The sequence below is a fragment of the Aspergillus luchuensis genome, chromosome 4, assembly GCF_016861625.1.
Source record: "Aspergillus luchuensis IFO 4308 DNA, chromosome 4, nearly complete sequence".
Classification (NCBI taxonomy): Eukaryota; Fungi; Ascomycota; class Eurotiomycetes; order Eurotiales; family Aspergillaceae; genus Aspergillus; species Aspergillus luchuensis.
Window position 1 is genome coordinate 2,339,141 of NC_054852.1, and position 23,659 is coordinate 2,362,799.

The 23,659-nt window shown below is 47.6% G+C and overlaps 12 protein-coding genes across 12 annotated transcripts; 6 read left to right on the forward strand and 6 right to left on the reverse strand.

Annotated features, from left to right (window-relative positions):
* Positions 1 to 242: 242 nt before the first annotated feature.
* Positions 243 to 1,523, reverse strand: AKAW2_40806A (putative phthalate transporter; the record flags this gene model as incomplete). Its single annotated transcript, XM_041689175.1, has 6 exons — positions 243 to 708; positions 758 to 975; positions 1,023 to 1,168; positions 1,215 to 1,262; positions 1,315 to 1,384; positions 1,446 to 1,523. The coding sequence occupies 6 exons, from the start codon at positions 1,521 to 1,523 to the stop codon at positions 243 to 245; spliced, it is 1,026 nt and encodes a 341-aa protein (XP_041542886.1).
* Positions 1,524 to 1,574: 51 nt separating this feature from the next.
* Positions 1,575 to 1,948, reverse strand: AKAW2_40807A (uncharacterized protein; the record flags this gene model as incomplete). The annotated part of the gene is made up of 2 exons (XM_041689176.1): positions 1,575 to 1,662; positions 1,731 to 1,948. 2 exons carry the CDS (start codon positions 1,946 to 1,948, stop codon positions 1,575 to 1,577), a joined length of 306 nt encoding a protein of 101 aa, XP_041542887.1.
* Positions 1,949 to 4,190: 2,242 nt separating this feature from the next.
* Positions 4,191 to 5,084, forward strand: AKAW2_40808S (arginase family protein; the record flags this gene model as incomplete). The annotated part of the gene is made up of 1 exon (XM_041689177.1): positions 4,191 to 5,084. One exon carries the CDS (start codon positions 4,191 to 4,193, stop codon positions 5,082 to 5,084), a length of 894 nt encoding a protein of 297 aa, XP_041542888.1.
* A 413-nt stretch (positions 5,085 to 5,497) lies between these two features.
* Positions 5,498 to 7,972, reverse strand: AKAW2_40809A (uncharacterized protein; the record flags this gene model as incomplete). Its single annotated transcript, XM_041689178.1, has 8 exons — positions 5,498 to 6,001; positions 6,070 to 6,247; positions 6,302 to 6,457; positions 6,514 to 6,723; positions 6,785 to 6,917; positions 6,982 to 7,685; positions 7,740 to 7,822; positions 7,901 to 7,972. 8 exons carry the CDS (start codon positions 7,970 to 7,972, stop codon positions 5,498 to 5,500), a joined length of 2,040 nt encoding a protein of 679 aa, XP_041542889.1.
* A 380-nt stretch (positions 7,973 to 8,352) lies between these two features.
* On the reverse strand, positions 8,353 to 9,220 carry AKAW2_40810A (uncharacterized protein; the record flags this gene model as incomplete). Its single annotated transcript, XM_041689180.1, has 4 exons — positions 8,353 to 8,552; positions 8,611 to 8,770; positions 8,834 to 9,129; positions 9,193 to 9,220. The coding sequence occupies 4 exons, from the start codon at positions 9,218 to 9,220 to the stop codon at positions 8,353 to 8,355; spliced, it is 684 nt and encodes a 227-aa protein (XP_041542890.1).
* Positions 9,221 to 10,839: 1,619 nt separating this feature from the next.
* On the reverse strand, positions 10,840 to 11,942 carry AKAW2_40811A (amidohydrolase family protein; the record flags this gene model as incomplete). Its single annotated transcript, XM_041689181.1, has 2 exons — positions 10,840 to 11,774; positions 11,828 to 11,942. 2 exons carry the CDS (start codon positions 11,940 to 11,942, stop codon positions 10,840 to 10,842), a joined length of 1,050 nt encoding a protein of 349 aa, XP_041542891.1.
* Positions 11,943 to 12,292: 350 nt separating this feature from the next.
* AKAW2_40812S (cytochrome P450) lies at positions 12,293 to 13,991 on the forward strand (the record flags this gene model as incomplete). Its single annotated transcript, XM_041689182.1, has 3 exons — positions 12,293 to 12,541; positions 12,593 to 13,783; positions 13,839 to 13,991. The coding sequence occupies 3 exons, from the start codon at positions 12,293 to 12,295 to the stop codon at positions 13,989 to 13,991; spliced, it is 1,593 nt and encodes a 530-aa protein (XP_041542892.1).
* A 55-nt stretch (positions 13,992 to 14,046) lies between these two features.
* AKAW2_40813A (uncharacterized protein) lies at positions 14,047 to 15,169 on the reverse strand (the record flags this gene model as incomplete). Its single annotated transcript, XM_041689183.1, has 4 exons — positions 14,047 to 14,592; positions 14,651 to 14,742; positions 14,792 to 14,902; positions 14,962 to 15,169. 4 exons carry the CDS (start codon positions 15,167 to 15,169, stop codon positions 14,047 to 14,049), a joined length of 957 nt encoding a protein of 318 aa, XP_041542893.1.
* Positions 15,170 to 15,753: 584 nt separating this feature from the next.
* On the forward strand, positions 15,754 to 18,385 carry AKAW2_40814S (uncharacterized protein; the record flags this gene model as incomplete). Its single annotated transcript, XM_041689184.1, has 5 exons — positions 15,754 to 15,953; positions 16,027 to 17,145; positions 17,202 to 17,594; positions 17,655 to 17,917; positions 17,982 to 18,385. 5 exons carry the CDS (start codon positions 15,754 to 15,756, stop codon positions 18,383 to 18,385), a joined length of 2,379 nt encoding a protein of 792 aa, XP_041542894.1.
* A 649-nt stretch (positions 18,386 to 19,034) lies between these two features.
* AKAW2_40815S (flavin-containing monooxygenase) lies at positions 19,035 to 19,987 on the forward strand (the record flags this gene model as incomplete). Its single annotated transcript, XM_041689185.1, has 3 exons — positions 19,035 to 19,209; positions 19,273 to 19,674; positions 19,734 to 19,987. 3 exons carry the CDS (start codon positions 19,035 to 19,037, stop codon positions 19,985 to 19,987), a joined length of 831 nt encoding a protein of 276 aa, XP_041542895.1.
* Positions 19,988 to 19,995: 8 nt separating this feature from the next.
* AKAW2_40816S (uncharacterized protein) lies at positions 19,996 to 20,972 on the forward strand (the record flags this gene model as incomplete). Its single annotated transcript, XM_041689186.1, has 4 exons — positions 19,996 to 20,061; positions 20,146 to 20,486; positions 20,555 to 20,702; positions 20,757 to 20,972. The coding sequence occupies 4 exons, from the start codon at positions 19,996 to 19,998 to the stop codon at positions 20,970 to 20,972; spliced, it is 771 nt and encodes a 256-aa protein (XP_041542896.1).
* Positions 20,973 to 22,048: 1,076 nt separating this feature from the next.
* Positions 22,049 to 23,371, forward strand: AKAW2_40817S (SDR family oxidoreductase; the record flags this gene model as incomplete). Its single annotated transcript, XM_041689187.1, has 5 exons — positions 22,049 to 22,427; positions 22,502 to 22,606; positions 22,671 to 22,909; positions 22,975 to 23,202; positions 23,258 to 23,371. The coding sequence occupies 5 exons, from the start codon at positions 22,049 to 22,051 to the stop codon at positions 23,369 to 23,371; spliced, it is 1,065 nt and encodes a 354-aa protein (XP_041542897.1).
* Positions 23,372 to 23,659: the final 288 nt, after the last annotated feature.

The window sequence follows — 23,659 nt, forward strand, 5'->3', positions numbered from 1 at the left end:
AATTCACACAATACCAAATCGAATATAAAACCCTACTTCCCCGTCCTAGATAGTATACCGGAAATCGGCGGACCCCTCGATAACACGCTCTCCCCGATCGGCTTGCTTATTCGCATATCGGAACCATACACTCAGAGCAGCCACTGTGATCATCGTAACAAGGTTGCACCTGTATCACACTTAGCTTAGTGCAACCAACAAACGCACCCAAAATCATAATAAAAAATAAAGAGACAGAAAACTCACGCAATAGTTGTCCATATCCCCGGTCTATATCCAGGCGCATCTTTCGACTGAAACACCAAACTACTGAGGATACCACCAATAGCTCCTACTCCAATTAGTGTCGCACTGCAAAACGCGCGCGTCCACTGGCCCCGGATATTGTTGGCTTGATAGGCCATGACAGCGGGGATATTGGAATTCGCCCCCGCGACCACCAGAAATACTCCCACGTATCGCGCTGCATTGCCTTTAGCAAATCCCATCAGCGGAAGGCCGATGATGCCGACTACGGCGTTGAACGCCACGATTGGTCCCCGTATGCGATACCGATCGCTTATCCAGGCTGTTGTATACATCACGATACCCGCGAAGCCGTAGGGAGGTGCAACCAGACACTGTGCGGCGCCGGTGCTGAAGCCCATTCCGTCTTGAAGGATGATGGGGAGGAAATACGCGATGGCGTATGCCCCGGTTGTGCTGCATCTGCTTGTTGTTAGATCTTTATAGGAACAGTGGCGTGAAGAGAACTGACAGGCAAATTAACGCGAACCCCCAGATTTTCAGGTCGAGAGCTGGAATGAAGAATCGCTTGAAGGTAAATGGCTCTCCATTACCATCGGCACGGTCTCGGTTGATGCGTCGGACGATGAATGCACTCTCCCTCTCATTCAGGAACTTCCAGGACTTGTGTGCCTTTTCGGGAAAGTCAACCATGAAGACAAAGGTCAACAGTCCGATAACACCCGTAATCTAGGGATTATTAACACATTGTCTCCTTGTTCGGATCAAAGACATACCACGCCCTCCATTATGAATATCCATCTCCACCCTGATATGCCCTGAATGCCTCCCATCTGCATCAGACCAAAGGCAAGTACCCCGGCTAGTGCTGATGCCACACAGCCGATAAGGTAAAAGACCGAGTATCGTTTTTGGATGTCATCTGTGTTGTCAGTCAGAAAACATGGGTGTTGGTCTGCGTAACTTACATCGGACGTACCAACTTGAGAGAAGGTACACACATCCCGGGAAGTAACCTATGAGAAGTCAATTGGGCCAAATGATCGTGCTACGCCAAGTCACACTCACCTGCTTCCAACGCACCAAGGAGCACACGGATTGCGACCATTTGCTTCCAATTCTTGACGAATCCCATCCCCTAGAGCAGCAACCGTCAGGCTTCTACTCTCGCAAGGGCTGAGGGAACGGAGTCAACGTACTACGAGAATTGCTCCCCACGATATGACCAGCGCTCCCAGAAACAAAGTCGGGCCCACCTTCCGGATGATGACCGTCATCGGAGGTTGAAAGACCACATAGGGTATGAAGAAAACGAGAATCACGACAGACTAGACCTCGTCAGAATATGCATCCTCAAATAATAGAGTAGAACTCACATAGCGAGTCCCAACTCCAAGCTGCAAGTCCTTCGTCATACTGGCCTCGAGTCAACGTCTGATTCAACACAACATAATTTACTCACCAACCAGACTCAAGAAACTTACCCAGCAACCGCCGCCATACTAAGATTCGTCCTATCCATAAGCGAAATGCAATACGCCAACCCAGCCATAGTCACCAACCGACGATCAACCCGATGAATGATCTTGCGCTGCTCTGCAGGCGTAAACTCCTCATCGTAGTCCACATCATTAATCCCAGACTTATCGATATCTTCGATCCGCTCGACACTGGGTGGTTTCTCAATGTCCTTAGTCGACATGGTGTCTCACTTCAGCTATAACAAACGGACCCCGAAATATATCAGATAGATTGAACCAAAAGAAACTCGAAGCAGGCTGCAACCATATATCAATAAAACGTCTTCCAATAACGCAGCACAAATCGCCGCGCTTGACCCCCGCGATGCGTGGCAAGCCACATTTCTTACACACCAGCTCAGCTGATAGCATGCGGCATTTGCTCAGTAGTTACCAAAAATCAGGAATACGAGTCCAGATTGGACCAACATCGACGCAATGATGTATAGCACCGCGCGTTCCCCACATTTTTCCCAGGTTTACGGATTGTAAGGCCGATGCGGGGAGGAGCTATGATCGAATGCGGGGGAGTTAATTATCAGCCACTAGTTAAGGCTGCGAGTCAATTGGAGGGACCGTCGCTAGGTATATTTCTGGCGAACCTATCGAGAAGGTTGATCGGGTTGAGGTCTCGTCGGGCCGATATAGGGCCGCTTGTAGCTTTTAGGGGTTACCATCCATAATCGCTAATGTCTACATAAAGAGGAGGCAAGCCTTCAAACTGTTTAGCGAAAAGCATGGATGGGCAATTAAGTCACCTGCCGACATACAGAGAGCGATTCTAGTGATTGAACATCCCACGATGAAACAGAGATAATACGACCCTCGCGACAGAATATTCTGGCTCGATTGGCAAAAATATATCTTATGCGCAAGATCCGAGATAGAGTTCGAGAAAAGCCATCCAACGACTATAAGAGCTTGGCAATTTTTCTATCCATTATAACCGACTAGCCCTACGTCCTATTCCTCCATTCCTGGCATATGTCTCAGGCCTGCTCGGGACGTCTCCAAATGGATAAGCGCAAACCTAAGTATCCGCGCCACCAGGCCGAGTTTCTTTGTTCTCTGGCTCCTTGCACTCCCGAACTTTGCCATATTTGCGTGCGGGCTTCCCACCTCGCGATGGCATTCGATGATATGCTCGGCCCGGTTACGCAACTCCCCGGGCCGAGCTTAATTTTGACCTAATATTTAGGTTCCCAGCGGCCCGAATATAGAAATGCTAGCACTCCGTGTACTTCTGGTATCAGGCTCATTTCGAAGACGTAGATCTGGTATGACATCCACCGACTCATATATTAGCTTCCAGAGCTATGACAGAGGGAAAGGTATAGAAGCTGAATTATTGAGGTTGAAGCTGTCCCATATGGTAGATCACCATCTGCCAAGCAAGTTTTAGTCCAAGCTGGAACCCACAGACACGTATTCGGCTTATATAGATCATGCAAAAAAAAAAAAAAAAAAAAAAAAAAAAAAAAGAAAAGACAGACTCAGGGTCCTAGAGTCGTTGGCGTAGGCATATCAGATAGCTCAAGTCGGCGTGAAAATATCCTAGTGGAGGGAAACTGGATATGGTTGCCCGCAATTTAGGGTTCAGTGTGCAGCAGCAGTAGAATGAGAAGCGGGAAGAAGATAGCGAATTTGTATTGTATGACGAGAATCAAGAATATGATTGCTATGATATTGCTACAACGTACTACATTTGTGATGTTTGTCAATACTAAATATACTCGTGACAACCTGTTTCGAACTGATTCGTAAAGAGCTAATAATCTCATTATAGTAACCGAGATAACAAACGCTCGGTATAGGATTTTCATGTCATTTTACACTTTGGGTTACAGTTCACGTACATACTGATATGTCGTGATAAACTATATTTCCTCTTTCATCAGTGCACTGATGTTATACTATGCTATCATAGCCACTCTGGATTCGGTCGTTGAAGGACGGCGGGAAGGGAAAATCATGCAGGGAACGATGTGATTCGCCTGGATAATGCCCATCCGTGTGGGCAGGTACCCGCAAACACGTAATTTTCATAAAGATACAAGTATACGCGGATCTTACCATACCAGAATAATATGCATCCCTCAATGACTTCGGAAAATATCAAATTATAGTTGAGTTTAGGAGACGCTCCAGGTGTCGAGATATGGGGAAGAGGAGTACCCTCATAGTATACGATAATTCTTTAGGAGTAGGATAATTGTTGGTATCTCCTTGTATTTACAATACAGCAGGCAATCAGTATCAAACCATTACATCTTCGATACGAAATACCTCCCCACTTGCATGCAGCAGCAACTTGTACTACTATATAGGGCTACAGCTCCCCACTCGATAGAAGTCAAGGGCCCAAACTTCCTTCCCCTCTCTGTGGAAAAGTCTTCAGTCCAAACCTCAATTGCCATCTCCATCATGCCCGCCAATGCAATCACCATCATCTTCTCACCCTACCACGTCGGCATCCGCGACCACCGAGTCGGCAACGGACCCCACCGCATTCGCCAACACGGCATCATCCAAGCCCTCGAAGGCCTAGGTGTTGAAGTCAATTTGATCGAACTCGAACCAGTCGACAAATTCGAAGGCGAGATTGGTCGCAGCTTCGAGCTCCTCCGACGCACGTCTACGGCCGTCACTCAAGCAGTTGAAAACAACACCTTCCCCATTATCCTCTCAGGCAACTGCATGGCAAGCGCAGCGGTAGCCTGCGGATTGAACACCAACAATCTAAAATTCATCTACTTCGATGCTCACGACGATCTAGATTCACCTGATGTCAACGAGAACGGCTATCTCGACGCGATGGGCCTTTCCATGCTCCGTGGCGAGAGCTGGAAGACTCTTATGAGGACGGTTCCTGGGTTTAGACCTTTCACGTATGATGGCAACTTCCTGTACTGTGGACTACGGGATCAAAGTGATGTTCAACGTCAGCGGGTGATTGATGCAGGGATGAGTGCTATATGGGGTGATAGCGACCGTAAGGTCGACTTTGTGGGTGAGTTGCGCAGGGAGTTGGACCTCAAGTCGTATGATCCGGCTTTGGTGCATTTAGATCTGGATGTGTTGGATGAGACTTATGGGAAGGTTAATGATTACCCTTCCCCGGGGGAATTGTTTGAGAGGGACTTGTTGGGTTGTATGGATTTGGTGCCTACGAGGAGCACACCTAGGTCTCTTACTGTCTGTTCTTTTGATCCTGACGTGGGAGATGGCGATAGAATTGCAAAGATTGCTGTTCACGCGGTGACTGCGTTCGCTCGGTCTTTGTTGGATACGGGGGTGATACTGAGACAGGATTTATAAGGGTATGGGTAGAGTTATGATTTAGAGGGAAGGAAGATTATAACAAATACGGATTACTGTATTTAGTGTGGAACTGCGAGACCGATGAAGGGAATCCACGAAAAAATTGAAATATAAGGCAATCAAGATTAGTTTGAAACTTCTGGAGAGGCAAACCTGAACCAATCAAAGTTGGTATTGCCCCCTTTTATCCAGTTATGAGCACAGAAATACGGTTTGCGCAGACGGCATTATATATCAGAAAGACAATCACGTATATAATACACGCAGCAGGAATACTATGGATAAAGTAATGCTATCTTCAATGCAACACATCATTTCTCCAACAACTTTCGAGAAGTATACGTCACCAAATGCTCTCTTCTCCTGATTGATATTCTCCAGAAATCTACTAGAGAGGCCTCCTTGCAATTTCATAGATCGAACCCATGCTCCCAGTCGGTATCGGGAAGAGGACCCGACAAGAATGCATCATCACCTGCGGATAGAAAATTGTGGGGATTGAACAACTCCTGATCCATATGTAAGCTCCCTCCAAGCAAAGGGCTACTATCTTCCGCAGCCTGAACCGCTAATGGTAAGTCCAATGGGTCCTGCAGCCATGCATCAAAGCTACCTGCAATCTCTGAACCCTGATTTTGGCGTTCGTCTTGATACACAAGAGAGGAGTCAACAGGTGACTGGCCCCTGTTCTTCACAATATCATGGACCCTCCATTTCTGTGAAACCAGGCCAAGTGCCCGTACTGAACGCTTTGACCATCCCCAGGCGATGCTCATTTGCTCCAAGTAATGAAGCGTTTCTAGGAAAAGCTGTCTAGATTTATCCCTTATTTGACGGTCTTTGGAGGTCATGTTGAAAAGATGGATGAATGCAGCGGTACGGGCAGGATCAACTACGGATATCGATACCTTTCTCTATTAGTCAAGTGAATTAGTACAAGATACGGTAAGTGAGTATAAGCGATGAGTGGTGTGGTCTTCACCAAGGTAAAGAACTTAGCGTAAGCCCTGAACAGAACTGTTACTTTTTCTGCGGCTTTTATGCATGTTTCCAAGCTTGTAGTGGCGGATTCATTTATGGAGCGACGGGAAGGGCCGTTATCACTAGGTATAGCGATGAATGGTCGATGGAGAAGAATAACCAAGGTGTAAAAGTGCATGCTGAAAGAGAGTCAACAGGTTTTGACAAATTCTAGCATAGGTCATGGCACGTACTGGAAACAATACATATGCGGTGGCAAGGGCCTTGAAGGAGTTGGTGGCAGGCGAAGAACACTTGGCAAGTTATTATAGAGAGCAGTTAATGCTATATCAGTCTTCGTCATTATGCTTTTCTTTTCGGTCAAGGAAACAATATGTCCAGGGCTATAACTATAGGCGAACATAAGCAACTTAAATGAAGTAACCAAAAGATGGTCATAACATACATGTCATCTAGTGGACGAGCTGCTAATCGCAAAAGTTGACATGTCTTGATGAAAGTAGTGATAGAGTACGATAGAGATGGATGGCTAACTGAGGATATCGAGTGTCCATTCCATTGGCCATATTCAACATCAGCTAAATTGGATGGAAAATCGACCTGTATATCGCGCTCAATAATGATACTTGGTCGACCAATGCCGACAGTAAACAATCTTGTCGGTCAGCATGCAGCGAAAACGTTTTTATCCACAGATAAGTGAACTGCACGCTTACTTTTCAATCATGTAACAACCCCACCATGCGATTGACCGCAGCTCAACCTCGTCGGGAGTCATTGATCCCGAAGAAACCCATAGATGTGGGTTGATATGTAGCCCTAGGTTATATGCCATTCGAATGGCAATACCTGTGCGGGTAGTGAGCTATCAGTTGAAAGGGTTATCGAGATTTTATTGGAAAGGTACACATACCGAGGTAAATCCAACCAGATGGTTCATTGTCCTTGGCCATTTCAAATAGAGATAGATGTGCGGCGGCCACTATTGTTGAAACTCGTGGGGCCTTGATCTCTTCGAACAGGAGAGCCTGGGCCTTTTGGGAGAAACCGTCACCTGCAGTACTCGAATCATTAGGGACAGTGCGGACTTTAGGATTATCAGAGTATCTCGCTGCCAAGGCTAGCATGGAGTGAAGAAGCAACGGGGTACAGTATCCATCATCCAATTGAGCTTCCAGACTCCTGAGAAACACTTTTTGATAAACCAAATACTGCCAAGGATTCTGCCAATTCCAGTAGATATCGAGGAGTTCTTCTCGGATTTCGGGATCTACACCAATTGGCTGTAATGGCCGGTTTGGGTTTTGGCGAAAGGTAAAGGGCTTTGCTCCCTGTCGTTCCATAAAGCTGAGATTGCTGCGCGAGCCAAAGTACCGCAGCTGGTCGCCTTCTCCAATGCTTAGGCCCCCAAGGACATCGGTGATATCATCAATAGGGTCTAGGGATTCAGACTGAGCCCCAGAAATATCTTTATTTCCCACTTTGCCATCCTGACTCTGCAACTGGTGAGTTGTTTTACTAATTTTATCGCTTTCTTGGGGCTGATATTTTGCTAATTGCGACTCCAAAAATTCTATACGAGCATTCAGAGCTTGTATGTGCTGCTTGGTTGGTGGCCTTATTCGTGTCAACGACCGACTAACAAGCAATGTAACCGATTAACCTGCTTACTTGCGTTTCTCCTTATCATATTTATACTCGCAGTTTTCCGCGTAGCTCAAGCATCCAGCACAAGATGGTTTGGCACCATCACACTAACTCGATATCGGGACGTTAAGGCTCATGAATTTGGTACCATTCGACGATAATGAACTGCCAACGAGTCCGCTTACCTTGATTCGTTTCCTTCGGCAAACTTCACAAGCGACAGACACCCTTCTACGGTATGTTTGTGGTTGGGGCATGATGATGATCTTCTAAAAGATGTGTGTAACAGAAAGTGATGGTTAGTAATGTGGTAGCCAGTATCGGTGGCAAGCGGGCACGACGGAATCTCTTTTTTCCTGTGGAATACCCGCTTTCCATCAGCAACCGTGGGTTTTCCTATTAGTACGTAGTGCTATCCTACATAAACTTTAATATATTGATGATTTGCAAACTGATAAACAGAGCACCGAACAAGATGCCGCAATATATTTCGCCGTCAGCCCACCATAAAGCGGGGTTGGTAGTATAGTATCATGCCAAGTTGATTGTAGTGATCAGTGCCTTGGAGTAGAATATATAGTTTCAATTAGTAAACACACTATCTCCAATAATATTCTACCTAAATTGGGCCCCCAACTTATTGATCTCTTTTTGCCATAATTGGCTGCATTAGAAAATCATCATACACAAGTTCTTCTGCTGTCGGACGTTCTTCCGGAAGCCATCGAAATATCCTGCGCAAGAAGTTTAGAAAAAGAACTTTGTCCTCCCCAGAGAAATGCAGCTCTCTGAGCCCAAAGGTCTGCTCTGGTATACATATAGAGCCTTTCCAATTGCCTAAGATCACTATTAGCAAGCGCATCGATAGCAGTTTAAAAAATACCAAGAGACATACCTTCTGCATCCCAGAATCTTTCGCATCGCTTACTCCTCATAAGGAATTCTGGGGGTGGAGGGCCCATTAGAGATACCATCTCAGCCAGATGCTGCTCATCGCTGAGAGTCCCATTTTCTTTGGCAAAGAAAAGATGATGGCTCTCTGCAAGATCCCAAATCTTTTCTATACATTAGCTGGGGCTGCTTCCTCCGATTGTCTTAGTGTCACATATAGCACATACCATGTTCCCAATTGACCAAATGTCAACCTTGTAATCCCATTCCATTTCTAGAATGACTTCTGGCGCACGATAAATTCCCGGCATGATATCACCATAGTGCTTTTCTTTTCCGAATCTAGCTTCACCTAGATCGGACACCACAGGAAGACCTGAACAGACAGGCATGGGGCGGGAGTGGTAAATACTCCGGTCGCTCAAAACCTTTCTGGCAATCGGCCGTTTTAATTCATCTTCCTCCATCTTGGACAAGATAGAGCTATCTCCCACTCCTTGAAGTATATTGTTCGGCGAAATATCTTCCATCATCAGCTCACATTGTGTACAGTTATAATCCTGTCCGCTTATTATTGTAGCCTTACCGGTATGAACAACACCGCTTTCATGCATAGAAGATAATGCTATTAATATAAGCTGGGTACTTCTTGGATGAGGTCCCTCGAGAACCTTTGATCAGGAAGCAAATCTTGAAACTCAGTGAAACTCATTCCGAGAGGCTGGTATATCAGGCAGACAAATAAGCTCCCTTCCGGTCCAACAACATCAAAAGAGTCAAGGACCATGCGGAGCATCCTTTTTCTGGTTTCACTGACGGATTGCTCCAAATGGTTTGAAATAGCGATTTCTCGATCAGAGCTTTCACTCTTTGCGCACAGTTTGAGGGTATAGTAACTCCCCTCCCTATAAGCAATTGAGGACATGACCATGCACCAATCTCAGGAAAGCGTTACCGAAGATCCCGGCAAAGCCAAACAGTAGAAGAAGTGCCATATCCCAGCTTTGAAACCACTTGGTATCTGGAACCGAAAACTTCGCCCATGGAAACGGGATAGTAGTTCTCCGGTTTATAAAATGGTAAAGTCTCTTCCTCAATCTTATCCAGCGGATCCAAGGTTACGTAGCCCGAAGTAGGGAACTGTCGTGGAGGGAGCCCTTGTGAAGTCACTGTTCTAATGAGAGAAAAAGGGAAACGAGGGATACAAGCTTGTGACGCATGACTCAAGCATGGCAATAAACTCCTGAGGTTACAACGCAGTTTTAACATAATTGAGGATTTGAGGTTCATGTTTGCAGAGAGAGATGGGTTGTCTCTCTCTTGACTTCGAAAACAGGGGGCGGCGACTGCTGCAGCATTCCGTCTTTGTTTGCCCCCAACCCAGCATCAGCTGCAGCAGGGCGGTAAGCATGTTTAATTATGCAATGCATTCGGACAACCTGCTATCGATAGTCATTCTGTCTCTATAGTTATTGCTGCTCCCGAGGCATCCTTAGTCTTCCCAAGTCTCCATAAGCTTAAATTTCCCTTCGTGTCCCAAGTGCAACACCAATAATGAAGGTTTCTTATACACACTATGATCTGATGATTCATGTTATATGTGCGAAATCGATCTCAGCTCAAACAGTAGTCGGCCTAGCGACGAAGCATACTTATTTTTAAGCCACCTTGAGTAATAGCTTTGATGAATCGTCAAACTTCTTCAATACCTTACCACTAACACGACTAGAATGAGCCGATCCAGAAGATTCATGACCACATTTCACACCAAATCCGAAGCATCCCTTCCGGCGATCTTCGGAAGGTGGGTTTAGATTTGTCTTCATGAATATCATGCGCATATTGATTTGTTGGGACACATATCTCTCCGTCGCGTGGCTGACTAGACGCGATATATCGTTGTTGGTCTAGTGCTTCGTCATGTTACTAAGTGGTTTTGTTGTAAGTCCCAATTGACCGGTGACACTTTTATCTATGGTCGACCTCAATAACAAGGACTACAACTATCAGACTACTCATGAACACAAAGAATCTATACCTGTCTATGTTCTTCGCCTATGGGAAGGAAACCGAAATGTTCAGAATGTAACAACTGGATGCACTAGTTGCTGAGACTATTCGGACGATACACAATGACCATGGTCAAGAACCTCTCGCTTGTATGATGGCTACTACGACGACAATAGCCAATACAGCAAAGAGCAAAATATATAACAATTAATTAAGCCATCAACTACATAGCCGGGCCAGTCCTATTCGCCAAACGCGGGAAGAGCTTCCAGGCATTCTTGAAATTGATCATGTCCCGCAACTCCTGATTCATCTGATAGTTCTCCAGCTCCTCCGAAAACGCTGGGTATGCAGTGATTGGCGCATATGGGAAATCGCTTCCATACAAGATGTGGTCGTGTGGAACCATCTTCAGCAGAATGTCCAGAACCTGCGGCGACGAACTCAACGCCAGGTCAAAGTAAAAGCTGCGAAAAGCTTCCATCGCCTTGTCATGAGTCGTTCCTATGCGGTATGAGACTGCAACATCTGGTGCCCTCTTCATTGGCGTCGTGACCCGGGAGATGAGATACGGCAAGGCCCCGCCTGCGTGCGACAGGATGACTTTACAGTTTGGGTACTTTAGTCTGGTGCCACTGGTAATCATGTCCATTGCTGTGCGAGTCGTCTCGTGAGGATAGTCGATAGCCGGTTGGGGTAGCTTCGGGTTGACTGGATGAATATCGACAGGGTGGGTGGGATGGATGAAGATGACACAGCCTCGTCTGTTGAGTTCAGCCCAGATGGGTTCAACGTCCTTGTGACCGAGATAGGTGTTGGAAGGGCCATAGCGCGTGAACAGAGTGACTCCGTCAGCATGCAGGGTGTCTAGTCCATAAGCAATTTCTGCGAGCGCATCCTCGGTATCAAGTATATCGGGCAGAGATACGAAAAAAGCGAAGTGGTCGGGGTCTTTGTCCCGCAGGTCTGCCGCATATTCATTCATTCTCCGGGCCAGTTGAGCGCGTGATTGACGCTCTGGGGCAATACATGCACCTGGAGCTGTCACTGAAAGCACCGCAGTCTTCACACCGACTCGCTTCATCAGCAGTTTAGATGCTATAGCGTTCCAGCTGGGAGTGGGCCAGCCACTGGGGTCGCCCCCTTGTTCTTCCACAGCTATAATCAGATTAGCTGAGAGGTACCACGAGCTCCGAACGAGTGGCCATTACCCTGTGCATAGAAAGGTGGAACGAAATGATGATGAGTATCAATCTTGTTCACTGGCGGCGTATGGCTCCATCCAACGGCTTTGTCCCGGAGCCAGTCGCGAACGTGCTCACCCATGATGCCACAGAGGCTAGGCTGAAACAAAAATATGGTCAGAGTGAGTATTATCAGAGTCAAAGTAGAAGACATCGGGGGCAATCGTTCCACGTAACAATTTGCACCCCCGCTACTTTAATAAAAGACTCATGTGGGAACCGGGACGGACCCGGAGGTGCGTCACCACAACGGGTTCTTTCCGAACTTCATCATAACAGTGCCGGATCTTCCGTAGCAGAAGCAAGATTGTCGCCAGGATAAAGATAGACGAAGGAGCAAAAATCGTCATTGATATTCAAAGTGGATGAGTCTTTCATATATCCAGGAGTTCGATTTCCCTCCATTGTGTTGACCAACCTACGCACGGCACCATGAGCAATTCAATCCATGCCCAGATCTCCGGGCTTGCCAAAGAGAATCCACTCTCGGCAACCCTCGTGACTATAGCAGCTTTTCTAGCAACAATATTCCTCGTCGTTCGAGAGATTTTTACTCCGGTTGGGAAACGCAGGCCTCCCCATGGCAAGAGATGGAAGCTCCCTCCTGGCCCTAAAGGAATACCGATATTTGGAAGCCTGTTAGACGTTCGCAAGATTCGCAATGACGAAGATCACATAATAGTATGTAGAATCGCTGATGATTATTATTTACAGAGAACTGATCGAACATAGAACAATGAACTCGCGCAATATGGCGAGATGACTACACTGCACCTCGGATCAAAAACGTGGATTTTGCTCAATAGCAAGCGCGTGGTCTCGGAGATTATCGCAAAACGCGGTACGCTCACAAACGGCCGAAGCCCTATGCCCGTTGCCAGTGGCATTGTTAGCCGCAACGGGCGCTCTCTTCTGCTTCCTCCCTCAGGATGGACCGAAAAGCGACGAGTAATGCACTCGCTGCTCAGTGGCACAGCGCTAAAGCAGTATGCATCATGGCAGGAACTGGAAAGTACCCAACTGCTTGCTGAATATCTGTTCCAACCGGAGAGATGGTACCGTCATCACTATCGGTATGCAAACTCCGTAGTTCACCGCATTGCGCTCGGGGAGCGGCTGGTCAAATCAGGCAAAGAGCTTGAGGACCTACAGAATGTTGTTACCTATTTCGTGGGCAGCATCGGATCGAGCCTGATTGACTGGTTTCCCGAACTTGATCGTCTCCCTCGCGTTTTGCAGCCATGGAGGAAGCACTGGGAGAAGCTCGGTGATTGGAACGAGGAGGTCTACAAATCATGGTGGATTCCAGTTAGAGAGAAGGTAGAGCAAGGAACAGCGCCTCCATCATGGGTTCGCGACGTTCTTTTGCACCCGGACACCAAGTTTACTGGGGACGACCAGGAAGCCATGTATGTTGCGCTGCAGCTTCTGGAGGCTGGATCCGATACGACACGAGAAGTACTGAACATTTTCGTCATGGCAGCTCTTTGCTATCCGAAGGTTTTCCAAAAGGCCAGGGAAGAGGTCGACCGATTGTGTTGTAATGATGGGAGTCTCCGTCTGCCAGGGATCGACGACCTTGAAAATATGCCCTACATTTGCGCCTTGATCAAGGAACTCCTGCGGTGGAGACCCATTTTCGTTCTGACCCCTGATCATGTGCTTACCTCGGATATGGAGTTTGAGGGCTACCACTTTCCGGCAGGGGTTGGCTTCGTAATCAACGAGGTTCCAGTATGCAACGAATGCGAGGACCCAGAGGAAGTCAAGCCTGAGCGGTGGCTGGATGGACATGAAACTGACGCTGCACATGGTCTGTGGCAGTTTGGCGGAGGCCGCCGGATCTGCGTTGGTTACAGGCTGGCTTTCAGAGGACTGTTCATCAATGTGGCACGCCTAGTATTCTGTTATGATTATGCAGCAGTAAGTTATCTACAAAGTATTGACGGGAAGCAATATTAATTCTGACATTTGGCAGGCGGGACCCTATAACCCAAAACGACTCAATCACCACAAAACCGATGAACCGTTTCCGGTAAAGGTAACCCCAAGAAGCGAGGACCATGTTAAATTGATCTTGCGTGAAGGAGAATCACAGCAGGTTCTGGAAGACGCCAAACGTCGAGTATAGAAACCTAAAGCGCAAAGAGATAGATGACAATGCATGAAAACGTATGATGGCCACTTCAATCCTTTAAGCAAGCTATAACAAAGTCTCTGATAGCTTTTGTAGTTGCACTAGGCGGCCTTCTAGCTCCGAAGTCCATAAGCGGTCCGTCGTGGGTTTCATTACTCATGTGCAAGGCCACGATTCCCTTACATTTTGTCTTCAAGACCTTGCCCAACAGTCGAATATGATCGCTGAACACCTCTTCGCAGCCGCCGGTCACAAGAATATGATCCACAGCCGTGAAATTATCCCACCAGCTATCCGAAACATCCAGCGCCATTCCCCAGCCATATCCAGCAGATATCTCCTCGTGCCACGGAGAATCATCGACAAGATAACGTCCCCATTCGTCTACATTTTTGCGAGTAAGAACATCGGCACTGAGCCACCTTTGATAGGAAGGTGTATTGAAGTCGAACGATGCTAGCGGCGACACAAGAAAACATCCTTTCACAGGGCCCTGTAGGTGAATAAATTTCTCCTTGGCTTGATAGTGGCAGTGGAGATGCGACATGAGGGAAAGCGACAGGTGGCCTCCAGCAGAGTCTCCTCCGAAGACGATCTGCTCGAGCTCAGATTAGCTCTTTGGTCCAAGAAGACCGACCGGCAAGCCAACCTACATCAGAAGGTCTATACCCAGAAATAAGTAGACGCTGTAATGCGGAGATTGCCTGTTTCATCTGTCTGGGATATTTGCTGGTTGGTATCAAGTCTAGATTGTCAGCACGTCCGTAACATCATTGTGGATATTTAAGACGAACCATATTCCAGAATGCACACACTCATATCCACCCCAGCGTTGACTGCTTCCGTTCGTAGATATGACATCCAGTCCAAGTGCGCTTCAGAAAGTGGCATCACATATCCGCCACCTAGTCAACAGTCAGAAATCATGTGTAGAGAGGGCGGCGTTGGGAATAGAATAGCATACCGTGGAAGAAAAGAAGTACCTTCTTTGATACACTAGGCCCTAACCAAAGCAGACGAGTGGCATTGTCCGCTGCTAAGACATCCACCGCACGGCTAACCCCATGAGACAGAACCCATGCTTCATATGTCTCTAGCGTAGATGGTAGGACTGCCTGCAACTGATCTGGGGGTGTGTTGGTCATGAGGGCACCAACAAACCCATTCCACATGGAAGATCCTAATGGTAACCTTTTCAGGCACGCACGAACAACAGCCGCCGGAATTCTTATAGCGGCCCGTGGCAGGACACAAAGCACGAGGGTAAAAAAGAAGCGTACTTTTGCCAGATTGCGTGTCATTTTTACTTAGATTTTTTGTCTACCACGGTAAATATTTGAGTTTGAACATGTGCAAGAGTAGCAGACAAAAGGTATTTTCTACGCGTTCGGGGGTTTCATATAACCCTATCATAGCCCACCCAACTCTGCTAGAACATACGAGAGATTCAGAAGCTATCCATTCTAGCAAGCGCATGTCTGGAACAGACCCGAAAAAACAGCGGAATGCAGCCGTTCCTAAGAACTGACGATCTTGGCTACCGTAACTGCTATTGGCCTCCGCAAAGCCCCCACCCAGAAATGGCACTGGAACACTCCCGGCTGGATAAACAAGTCACTACTCTTCACGTCCCCAAGTTGGAATTTACAACTTAGTGATTTTGTCTTCCTAAGGACGCGGACTGCTGAAGTGATTTTGCTGATAAGGCCTGCACAGGACCTGCTCCACAGCACCGGGTGTCCCCCGTCTCCACAAAATGCCCCCGAAAGCATCGGGTGACCCAAAGCGACGGAATGGCGCACGCCGCAAGGTTGCTCTGGCATGCGACTCGTGTAGAGAAAAGAAGGTTCGCTGCGACGGGAACAAGCCCATTTGTGGGCCATGCAAGAGGCGATCTTATCGGATAGACCAGTGTCTCTACAACCCGGATAACGCCCGGACGGCCAGCCGAGACGAGTAAGTTTGATGAGGAATTCATCCAACAACCGGGAACATGAGAACAATGCATCAAGGTGCTAACGCAAAGTAGGTACTTCCAGACCCTTCATCTCCGAATTAGAGAACTCGAAAGTGCCTGTTTGACGGCCGGGCTATCCATCGACAGTTCACTGGGCCTTCGGGCCCAACAAGAACCTCATAGCGAGCTCAACAGAAGCGATGAAATACCAGTGGAGACGAGCAGCATTCCCATGGCTGTCCCCACCTCATTTGGGGAACCCGATGAGCGGGTCCCTACCTCTACAGGTTTCGGGGATGGCATACCTCCGGAGCAAGCGGTGCTAGCTGCACGCAGTGAAAGCGAAAACAGCCGGTCCAGACGGGTAGTGGAACAGACTACAGAGTGCTCACCAAATATAGGATCCTATGAGTCGCCGTTGTTCGACGATGGGGAAGCCCACGTCACGGGCATGGGGCAGATCACAGCTCCGGATGCTGAAAGTAGGAGGCAGTCCTCCCGATTCCAATTCTATGGTAGTTCGTCCACTGCTTCGCTCATGAGGTTTGCCTGGCAGTCAATGCCTTCACGGCCAGCAAATGCTTCTAGTGCCGAACTTGCATCTAGCACATTGCAGGATACTTTCACCGAGTATCGGTTCGACGATTTTGTCCTCCCACCGCGCACGCTGGCAGACTACCTCGTCCGATGCTTTTTCGATCATGTATATACCCTATATCTGTTCTTTCACCGCCCCGCGTTTGAAGCAGCCTATCGAAATCTCTGGCGTGCTGAAGATGAGGCTAAGATACCTCTCACAGACTTGAGAATCGGACTGGGTTCCGGCGCGGAGTCCGGCCCTAGATCAATAGTCTTCCATGCTGCTTTGAATTCCATTTTTGCTCTAGGCTGTCAATTTGCAGACATTGAAGACGTCGAATCTGTTGCGCATTGCTTTTTTCTCAGGTCCAAACGCTTCATCGGACTTGACTTTCTTGATATTAATACCCTTGGGGTAGTTCAGACTCTATTGATAACAGCGCTATTTCTGCAGAGCTCGCCCTATCCAAGCAGATGCTGGCATTCGGTTGGTGTTGCTTGCCGGGTTGCTTTAGGATTGGGACTCCATGAGTCGGATATTCTCGCTAGCTTATCGCCCTTGGAATCCGATATTCGACGCAGAACGTGGCACGGCTGTGTGATGATGGATGTGTAAGCCCTGCTACTATGAGCGGTCCTATATTATATCGTGCTGATCTATACTACAGCACTCTTAGCATGACGTATGGCCGACCTACCATGACCACCCATCTAACTCCTCTCCCCCCACCAGAAGACTTGGAGATGTCTCGACAAAGTCCGCCGGGAGAGCCGTCACTGCTGTCATATTATATCGAGGCTATCAAGCTCTACAACATCCTAGACAGGATCCTATCCGATGTATATTACGCTTGGTGTGGTCGGACACGCCAGGATAGACCACAGGCGTCGACGAAGAGCCTGGGAGGCTTGGACACAATCCTTGGAATTGAAAAAGAATTGACGTTGTTCGAGGCTAATTTACCTTCATGCCTTAAGTGGGATCCGGACACGCCGGAACTCAATTCAGATGGAAGACTGAACCAGCCAATTGCCCACCAAAAAAACGTTCTCCATGCGAGGTGCGCTTCTTAATAAGTCATATCATTATATATGTAGCTATTACTCACGTACATCCATAGATACTTGCATCTTCACCTGCTCCTTCACCGTCCGATGTTTACTCAGCTCTACTTGGAAAGAGTACGCAATCGCGATTCTGTAGGTGGAAATGGCGTTAGAGAAGAATGGTCAGCCCACAGTTCGGCAACCAGGAGCGCTCTGTACTTGTATACGGCTAATAAATCTGCCACTGCCTGCGTAATGGCAGCCATTGACCTGACGCACCTAGTCCATGAGACATACCACACAAACGCTACCGATGCATGGTGGTACAATGGGTTCTGTATGCCGCTCTCTCTTTCCAATTGCCATCTACGTTCCCATCTGTACTGATATCCCGAGCTTAGATGTGTCAACAGCCGCCATAGTTCTCCTCATGTCCTTCTCCTCCCCATCAATGCTAGACCCGTCTACTATGGATAAAGCCAGGTTTGCCTGGAGAGAAGCTACGGGTGTTCTGGAGTCGATGGCCACCGTTAGACGCTCAGCGAACAACACGCTTCAGTTCCTCAAAGCTTTGTATCGGCAAGCAGTTCCCGCAGATGTGCGACAAACAGCCAGTCAGACTACTGGGACAGCTTCTCTACATTCAAATACCATGGCTCAACCTTACACCCCGTTTGATCACCCGGATCACGACTTAACTCAAGCTCCATTCTTTAATTGGGAGGAATATGTGGGAAGTATGGGACAAAGTCTGGATGATTTGGGATTCTTGACGAGGCTTGACTTTCCTGATACTTTGCCTTGACACTGAAGGGCTTCCGTTAGCTTCCGTTAAGTGATTATGTAGACATCTAGATCGATTCATCCCTCAAGGAGTTGAACAACGTATTCTGCAGAAGGCAAGATACACTTGCTAATCATTTGCTTTTGGGTACTATAATTTCTGTTATACTGGGGTGGGCTTCTGAAAAAGATTGGAGCATAACATCCATCAATAGTCCTCGAGTAATGAATCCAGTAAGTTGAGTAATGGCTAGACCCATCTGTTGCAGCACTATACCCCCCAGTCAACACAAGCGGAGCATCTCCGGCATGCACATCCATCACGGACTACTACTGGAAATGATCATCTACCCCAAGCCCCCACGATCCGGGTCTATCCCGAACCATGACTATACTGGTGGAGGCCACTGACACACGACTAAGGTGATGACTAGCAGACCCCACACGCCGCACTCCTCAATTTTTCCCCATTTCTCATGATTCCCCCGCACTCTGTCTTGCACATGCCTTACTCTACCTCGGGTGAATCTATGCGTGCGGGTCAGTTCCGGTATGAACTGGATCCCATCCAGCGCGCTTGTTCCTGTAGGATTCATACTTAATCCTACGCGACGTCAAGACGACAACAACCGAGAAATACATGCATAGAATAAAACATAACGCTTTCTAACATGACAGCGAAGACTCCCGACATTCCATCCTATAGCCAGATAGCCTGTGTTGGGGCCGGCTTGTCAGCCGTAGCCCTAGGAGCAACGCTAAAGAGATGGTACAACCTTGAAGACATCCGCTTCTTCGAACGGCATCCCACGAGTGGTGGAACGTGGTACATCAATACATATCCAGGTCCGTTCATGCATTCTGGTTATGGTTTTTCATTACTTCGACTTACTGAAATACCGAATGCAGGATGCGGCTGCGATGTGCCTAGCGCATTGTATAGCTTTTCCTTTGCTCTGAACCCAAACTGGACAAGGCTTATGCCTTCGAACACGGAGATCAAAGAGTATGTTGACAACGTGGTTGACACATACAATCTTCGTCGAGCGATGACCTTTGGCACGGAAGTAGTCCGTAGTGTGTGGCGGGAAGACGCAAATCGCTGGACTCTATACCTACGTGAACTGGAAACGGGACGCGAATATACGCACGAGTGCCAGATCCTCTTTGCAGCAACTGGACAGCTTGTCGAGCCGCGACCATGTGATATCCCCGGTGACGCAGACTTCGGCGGGAGTATATTCCATTCGGCGCGGTGGGATCATAGCGTGGATCTCGAAGGGAAGAATGTCGTCGTTATTGGCAATGGCTGTATGCAATTTCTGTTCATTTCTCATGGCCACCGAAGAGGCGGACTGATCGTCCTTTAGGCACTGCTGCCCAGATCGTTCCAGCTTTGGTCAATGAGGGAAAGATCAAATCCCTTACACAGATCGTTCGAACGAAGCACTGGATCTTTCCGGTTCCAAACTTCTCCTATCCTCGGCTTCTGCAGTGGATCTTCCGCTACGTTCCTTTGGCCATGAAGCTGCACCGATTTCACATCTTCTTGCTTGCTGAAAATGACTTTCGCTTGTTTCCGATGACGAAGGGAGCAGTCGAGAGAAACGGCGAATCAAAGTAGAGAAATACATGCGAGAGGCAGGTCCAAAGAAATACCACGATCTCCTGATTCCGGACTTTGATGTGGGATGCAAGGTACGGCCTCCGTTGTTTGATATTCCTTCTAGACTTGGGTCCACGAAGCGTCGAAAAATTATGCTAACTTCATGAACTGGAAAGAGACGAATCTTCGACCCTGGCTACCTCGAAAGCCTACATAGTGACAAAGTTCTACTAACCGACGCGAAGATTGATAAAATCACCGCAGAGGGTCTTGAGACTGACAAAGGCTTCATTCAGGCGGACGTGATTGTTCTCGCGACAGGCTTCAGGACTAACAAATTCATTCCATACATGGATGTGGTCGGGCGAAACGGCGAGAGTGTGTCACAGCACTGGACTAAGTACGACGGCCCAGCTGCCTACAACTGCTCGGTTCTTAGTGGCTTTCCCAACTTTTTTATGCTCCTCGGACCTAATGCTGCAACCGGACACACATCAGCTATGATGGCCGCTGAGAAGTAGGTCCAACATTTTTACCCCCACCTCTGCCTGTCCCCTTTGCTTCGCATCTAATCATAAATACTAGCTCGATTAACTACGCTCTTCGCGTTCTAAAGCCCGTACTGGACGGTGATGCCTCATCAGTAGAGCTAATGCCCAAGGCCGAGCACGACTACGTCTACTGGGTGCAAGACGCATTGAATAAACGCGTTTGGAACGCGGGCTGCGTATCAGTAAGTGGAATATGCATTTCAGTTAACTTCATAACCATCTAATTGAAGTTACAGTGGTACCTCAATGACAAGAGATGGAACTCCATGTCTTATCCGTGGACCCAAGGTCATTACTGGTGGAGGAGTCTGTTTCCCACATGGTCCGATTGGCATATTAAGGTAGGTTGGGGTCGTTTTCTGTTTATTTTTTCTTTCCTTGCTCTTTTCTTCGATTTAATCCGATTGAACAAACATGTATCATATCATTTAACTGTCAGCAGAAGACTATAAAGCCATCGGGACGAAGATTCTCTAAGGCTTTATTCCTTGCACTTTGTATTGGGATCTTTGGGGTAGCTCGGCTTGGTTACTTGGGAAACCTGTCTCCAAAAATTGTTAAAACCTACTTGGCCAGTGTACAATCCATCATATTGGCCAAGTAACCACGCAGGAATGATGTGAGAAGAAGGGGGCAGTGATTGATTTATCGAATATGTTGATGCAGTTTGCCTGGTTTTGGTGTCCACTGAACTGTTCATTATATTGTGTCTGTCCACGGCAACAGTTTCTGCTTCTCAGTATATATCAGCGTAATATTAAAGAATGTTTCTTATGAATTCATCAACTTGATATATCATCTATACTCCGTTGTTGTAGTCTTTGGCGCCTCGATGTTTCTACAAAGTGGGAATTCAGTACCCAGAAGACTGCCAGAGTTCTACCACAAAGAGGGAAATTGGACGAGGTGCCGTATGGAAGGTCCTCCTTGCTCTCATTGACACTGATAATGTGGAGGGTTCCGCGTCAACCGTGAGTATCTCCCCTGATTCATTGCTTGAGAATAGGAGAGTCTTCGGAAGACCTGCGCATCATCCTCGTACCGTGAGAGCGCTTATTATGAAGTTTATACATTCTACATATGCAGTTTTAACATCGGCTGGGGAAATGTAATAGCCGTCCCGTCGCATTGAGCAGATAGGAAGGCGACTATGTTATATACTGTCGAGATGCTCCAGGCTTCGTAGATATAGATCTCCGGCACCGTTCCGGAGCTTCATATGACATAGGGTCGCAACGATGACATATGTTTGTACGCGTCCGCATCACACCTATCGCTCTGTCTGTTAGTGGAAGGCCTCGGTCCATTGTGAGGCACGGGTAACCGCCAGGAGGATGATCTGATTCGGGTACATCCCGGAACAGTGACGAACCTGGACGCTTCCCGGACACGCGGGGTAAGAAAGATAGTCTACCTAGTTAGTATTTCCCCAACCCCATGCCTAATAAGACTGTATAGGTCTACATGTGAAGAATAAGAATCAGCCGTCAGTGTTAGTTCTGTTTCTCTTTCACCCTCGAAGAAGCGTATGACAATGGCTAAAACCGGCTTCCTTCCCCGCGAAGGTCTCTACATCGATCCGATAATAGTAGGGTTACGGAAAACAATCTTTCATCCGTTTACCACATTGCTGTTGCAATTACTGGCGCCAAAACTCGCTTTTCTTGTCCCATACCAACAACTGATCCGCATTACCGCAACAACTAGTGTCCTCTTGTGGCTTAATGATTGGTTAACTTCCAAGAGCTTGAACAATTGGGTTACGGATCATACTTGGGACTGGAACAAGGAGCTGGTCGTGGTTACGGGGGGAAGCGGTGGTATTGGAGCGGGGGTCGCTCAGCGTCTGGCTGCACTGGGTGCACGCGTTGTTGTGTTGGACATCATCCCATTGACCTACAACCTTGGTTTGTACTCTTGAGTAACCTTTCATTTGCAGCCGTTATTTCCATGAGCACCTTTTTGATAAACAGCAACACAGAGAACAAACGCATCCTGTATTACAAATGCGACTTGAGTGATGAGAAAGAGATCGCAAGTGTTTGCGAAAAGATCAGAGCGGAAATTGGTGATCCATCTGTGCTGGGTAAGTGAAGTTAAGCAGCGACCCTCTTCACCAATTGCCTACTTGGCTGACAGTCTGGTAACAGTGAACAATGCTGGTCTGTCACGCGGGCGTACAGTAGTCGAGGGTACCTACAGCGACAACAGCATAACCCTAAAAACTAACTTACTAGCACCATTTTACCTGTCGAAGGAGTTTTTACCGGCTATGATCCGACGAAACCATGGACATATTTTCAATGTGGCCTCGATGAGCGCTTACATCCCGCCTCCCGGGCTTGCTGATTACGCGGCATCAAAAGCTGGATTGATTGCATTTCATGAGGTAGGTATATTATTCCACTGTTTTCAACTTGTGTTCTGAGTCTACGGTATACTTATTTGAGTTAGTGTCTTGCCCAAGAGCTTCGAGTCCAGAATGCACCGAAGGTCCGCACATCGCTTGCTGTGCTAAGCTTCACCAAAACGCCACTATTCAAAGGCGAGACAAACCAGTCCAGATTCCTGATGCCTCTTCTTCATGTCGACACGGTTGTAGATGCCATTGTGGATATACTCGACAGTGGATTGAGCCAGACAGTTTACCTTCCAGGAATCTTTCGTTATTTTGCTGGCTTGGTGAGTCAAATCAACATCTTTCAGTTACTATTGGATAATGACTGAAGTTATGCAGCGAGGAGCTCCGGATTGGGTTCAACAGCTGATTCGAAGCGGTACCAAGTCCTTGAGAGTGGATTTCAAAGGGCGACAGGAGATTGATCCGCGGACTGGAAGGCTTGTGCAGTGATCCAATCCCCAACGGATTATTTCTCCTTTCAGTCAGCAGGAGTCCTGTGATAATAGAATTTTAGTTAGAGGTCAACTATTAGACGCCGCAATGGGGGCGCCTCAAATGGCGATCCCATGTTTGTGTGAATGCCGACAACGGAAGTCGATATATGATCAACTTATGTCTCCTACGTTCAATGTTAGCTCCAAGGGCCACACACAACCTTCAGACTCAGGGTTTGTGCTTAACAACAACAGGACTAAGAAAGTAGTGTAAGAAATACAACAGAAGGTGTATTTCGGTGGT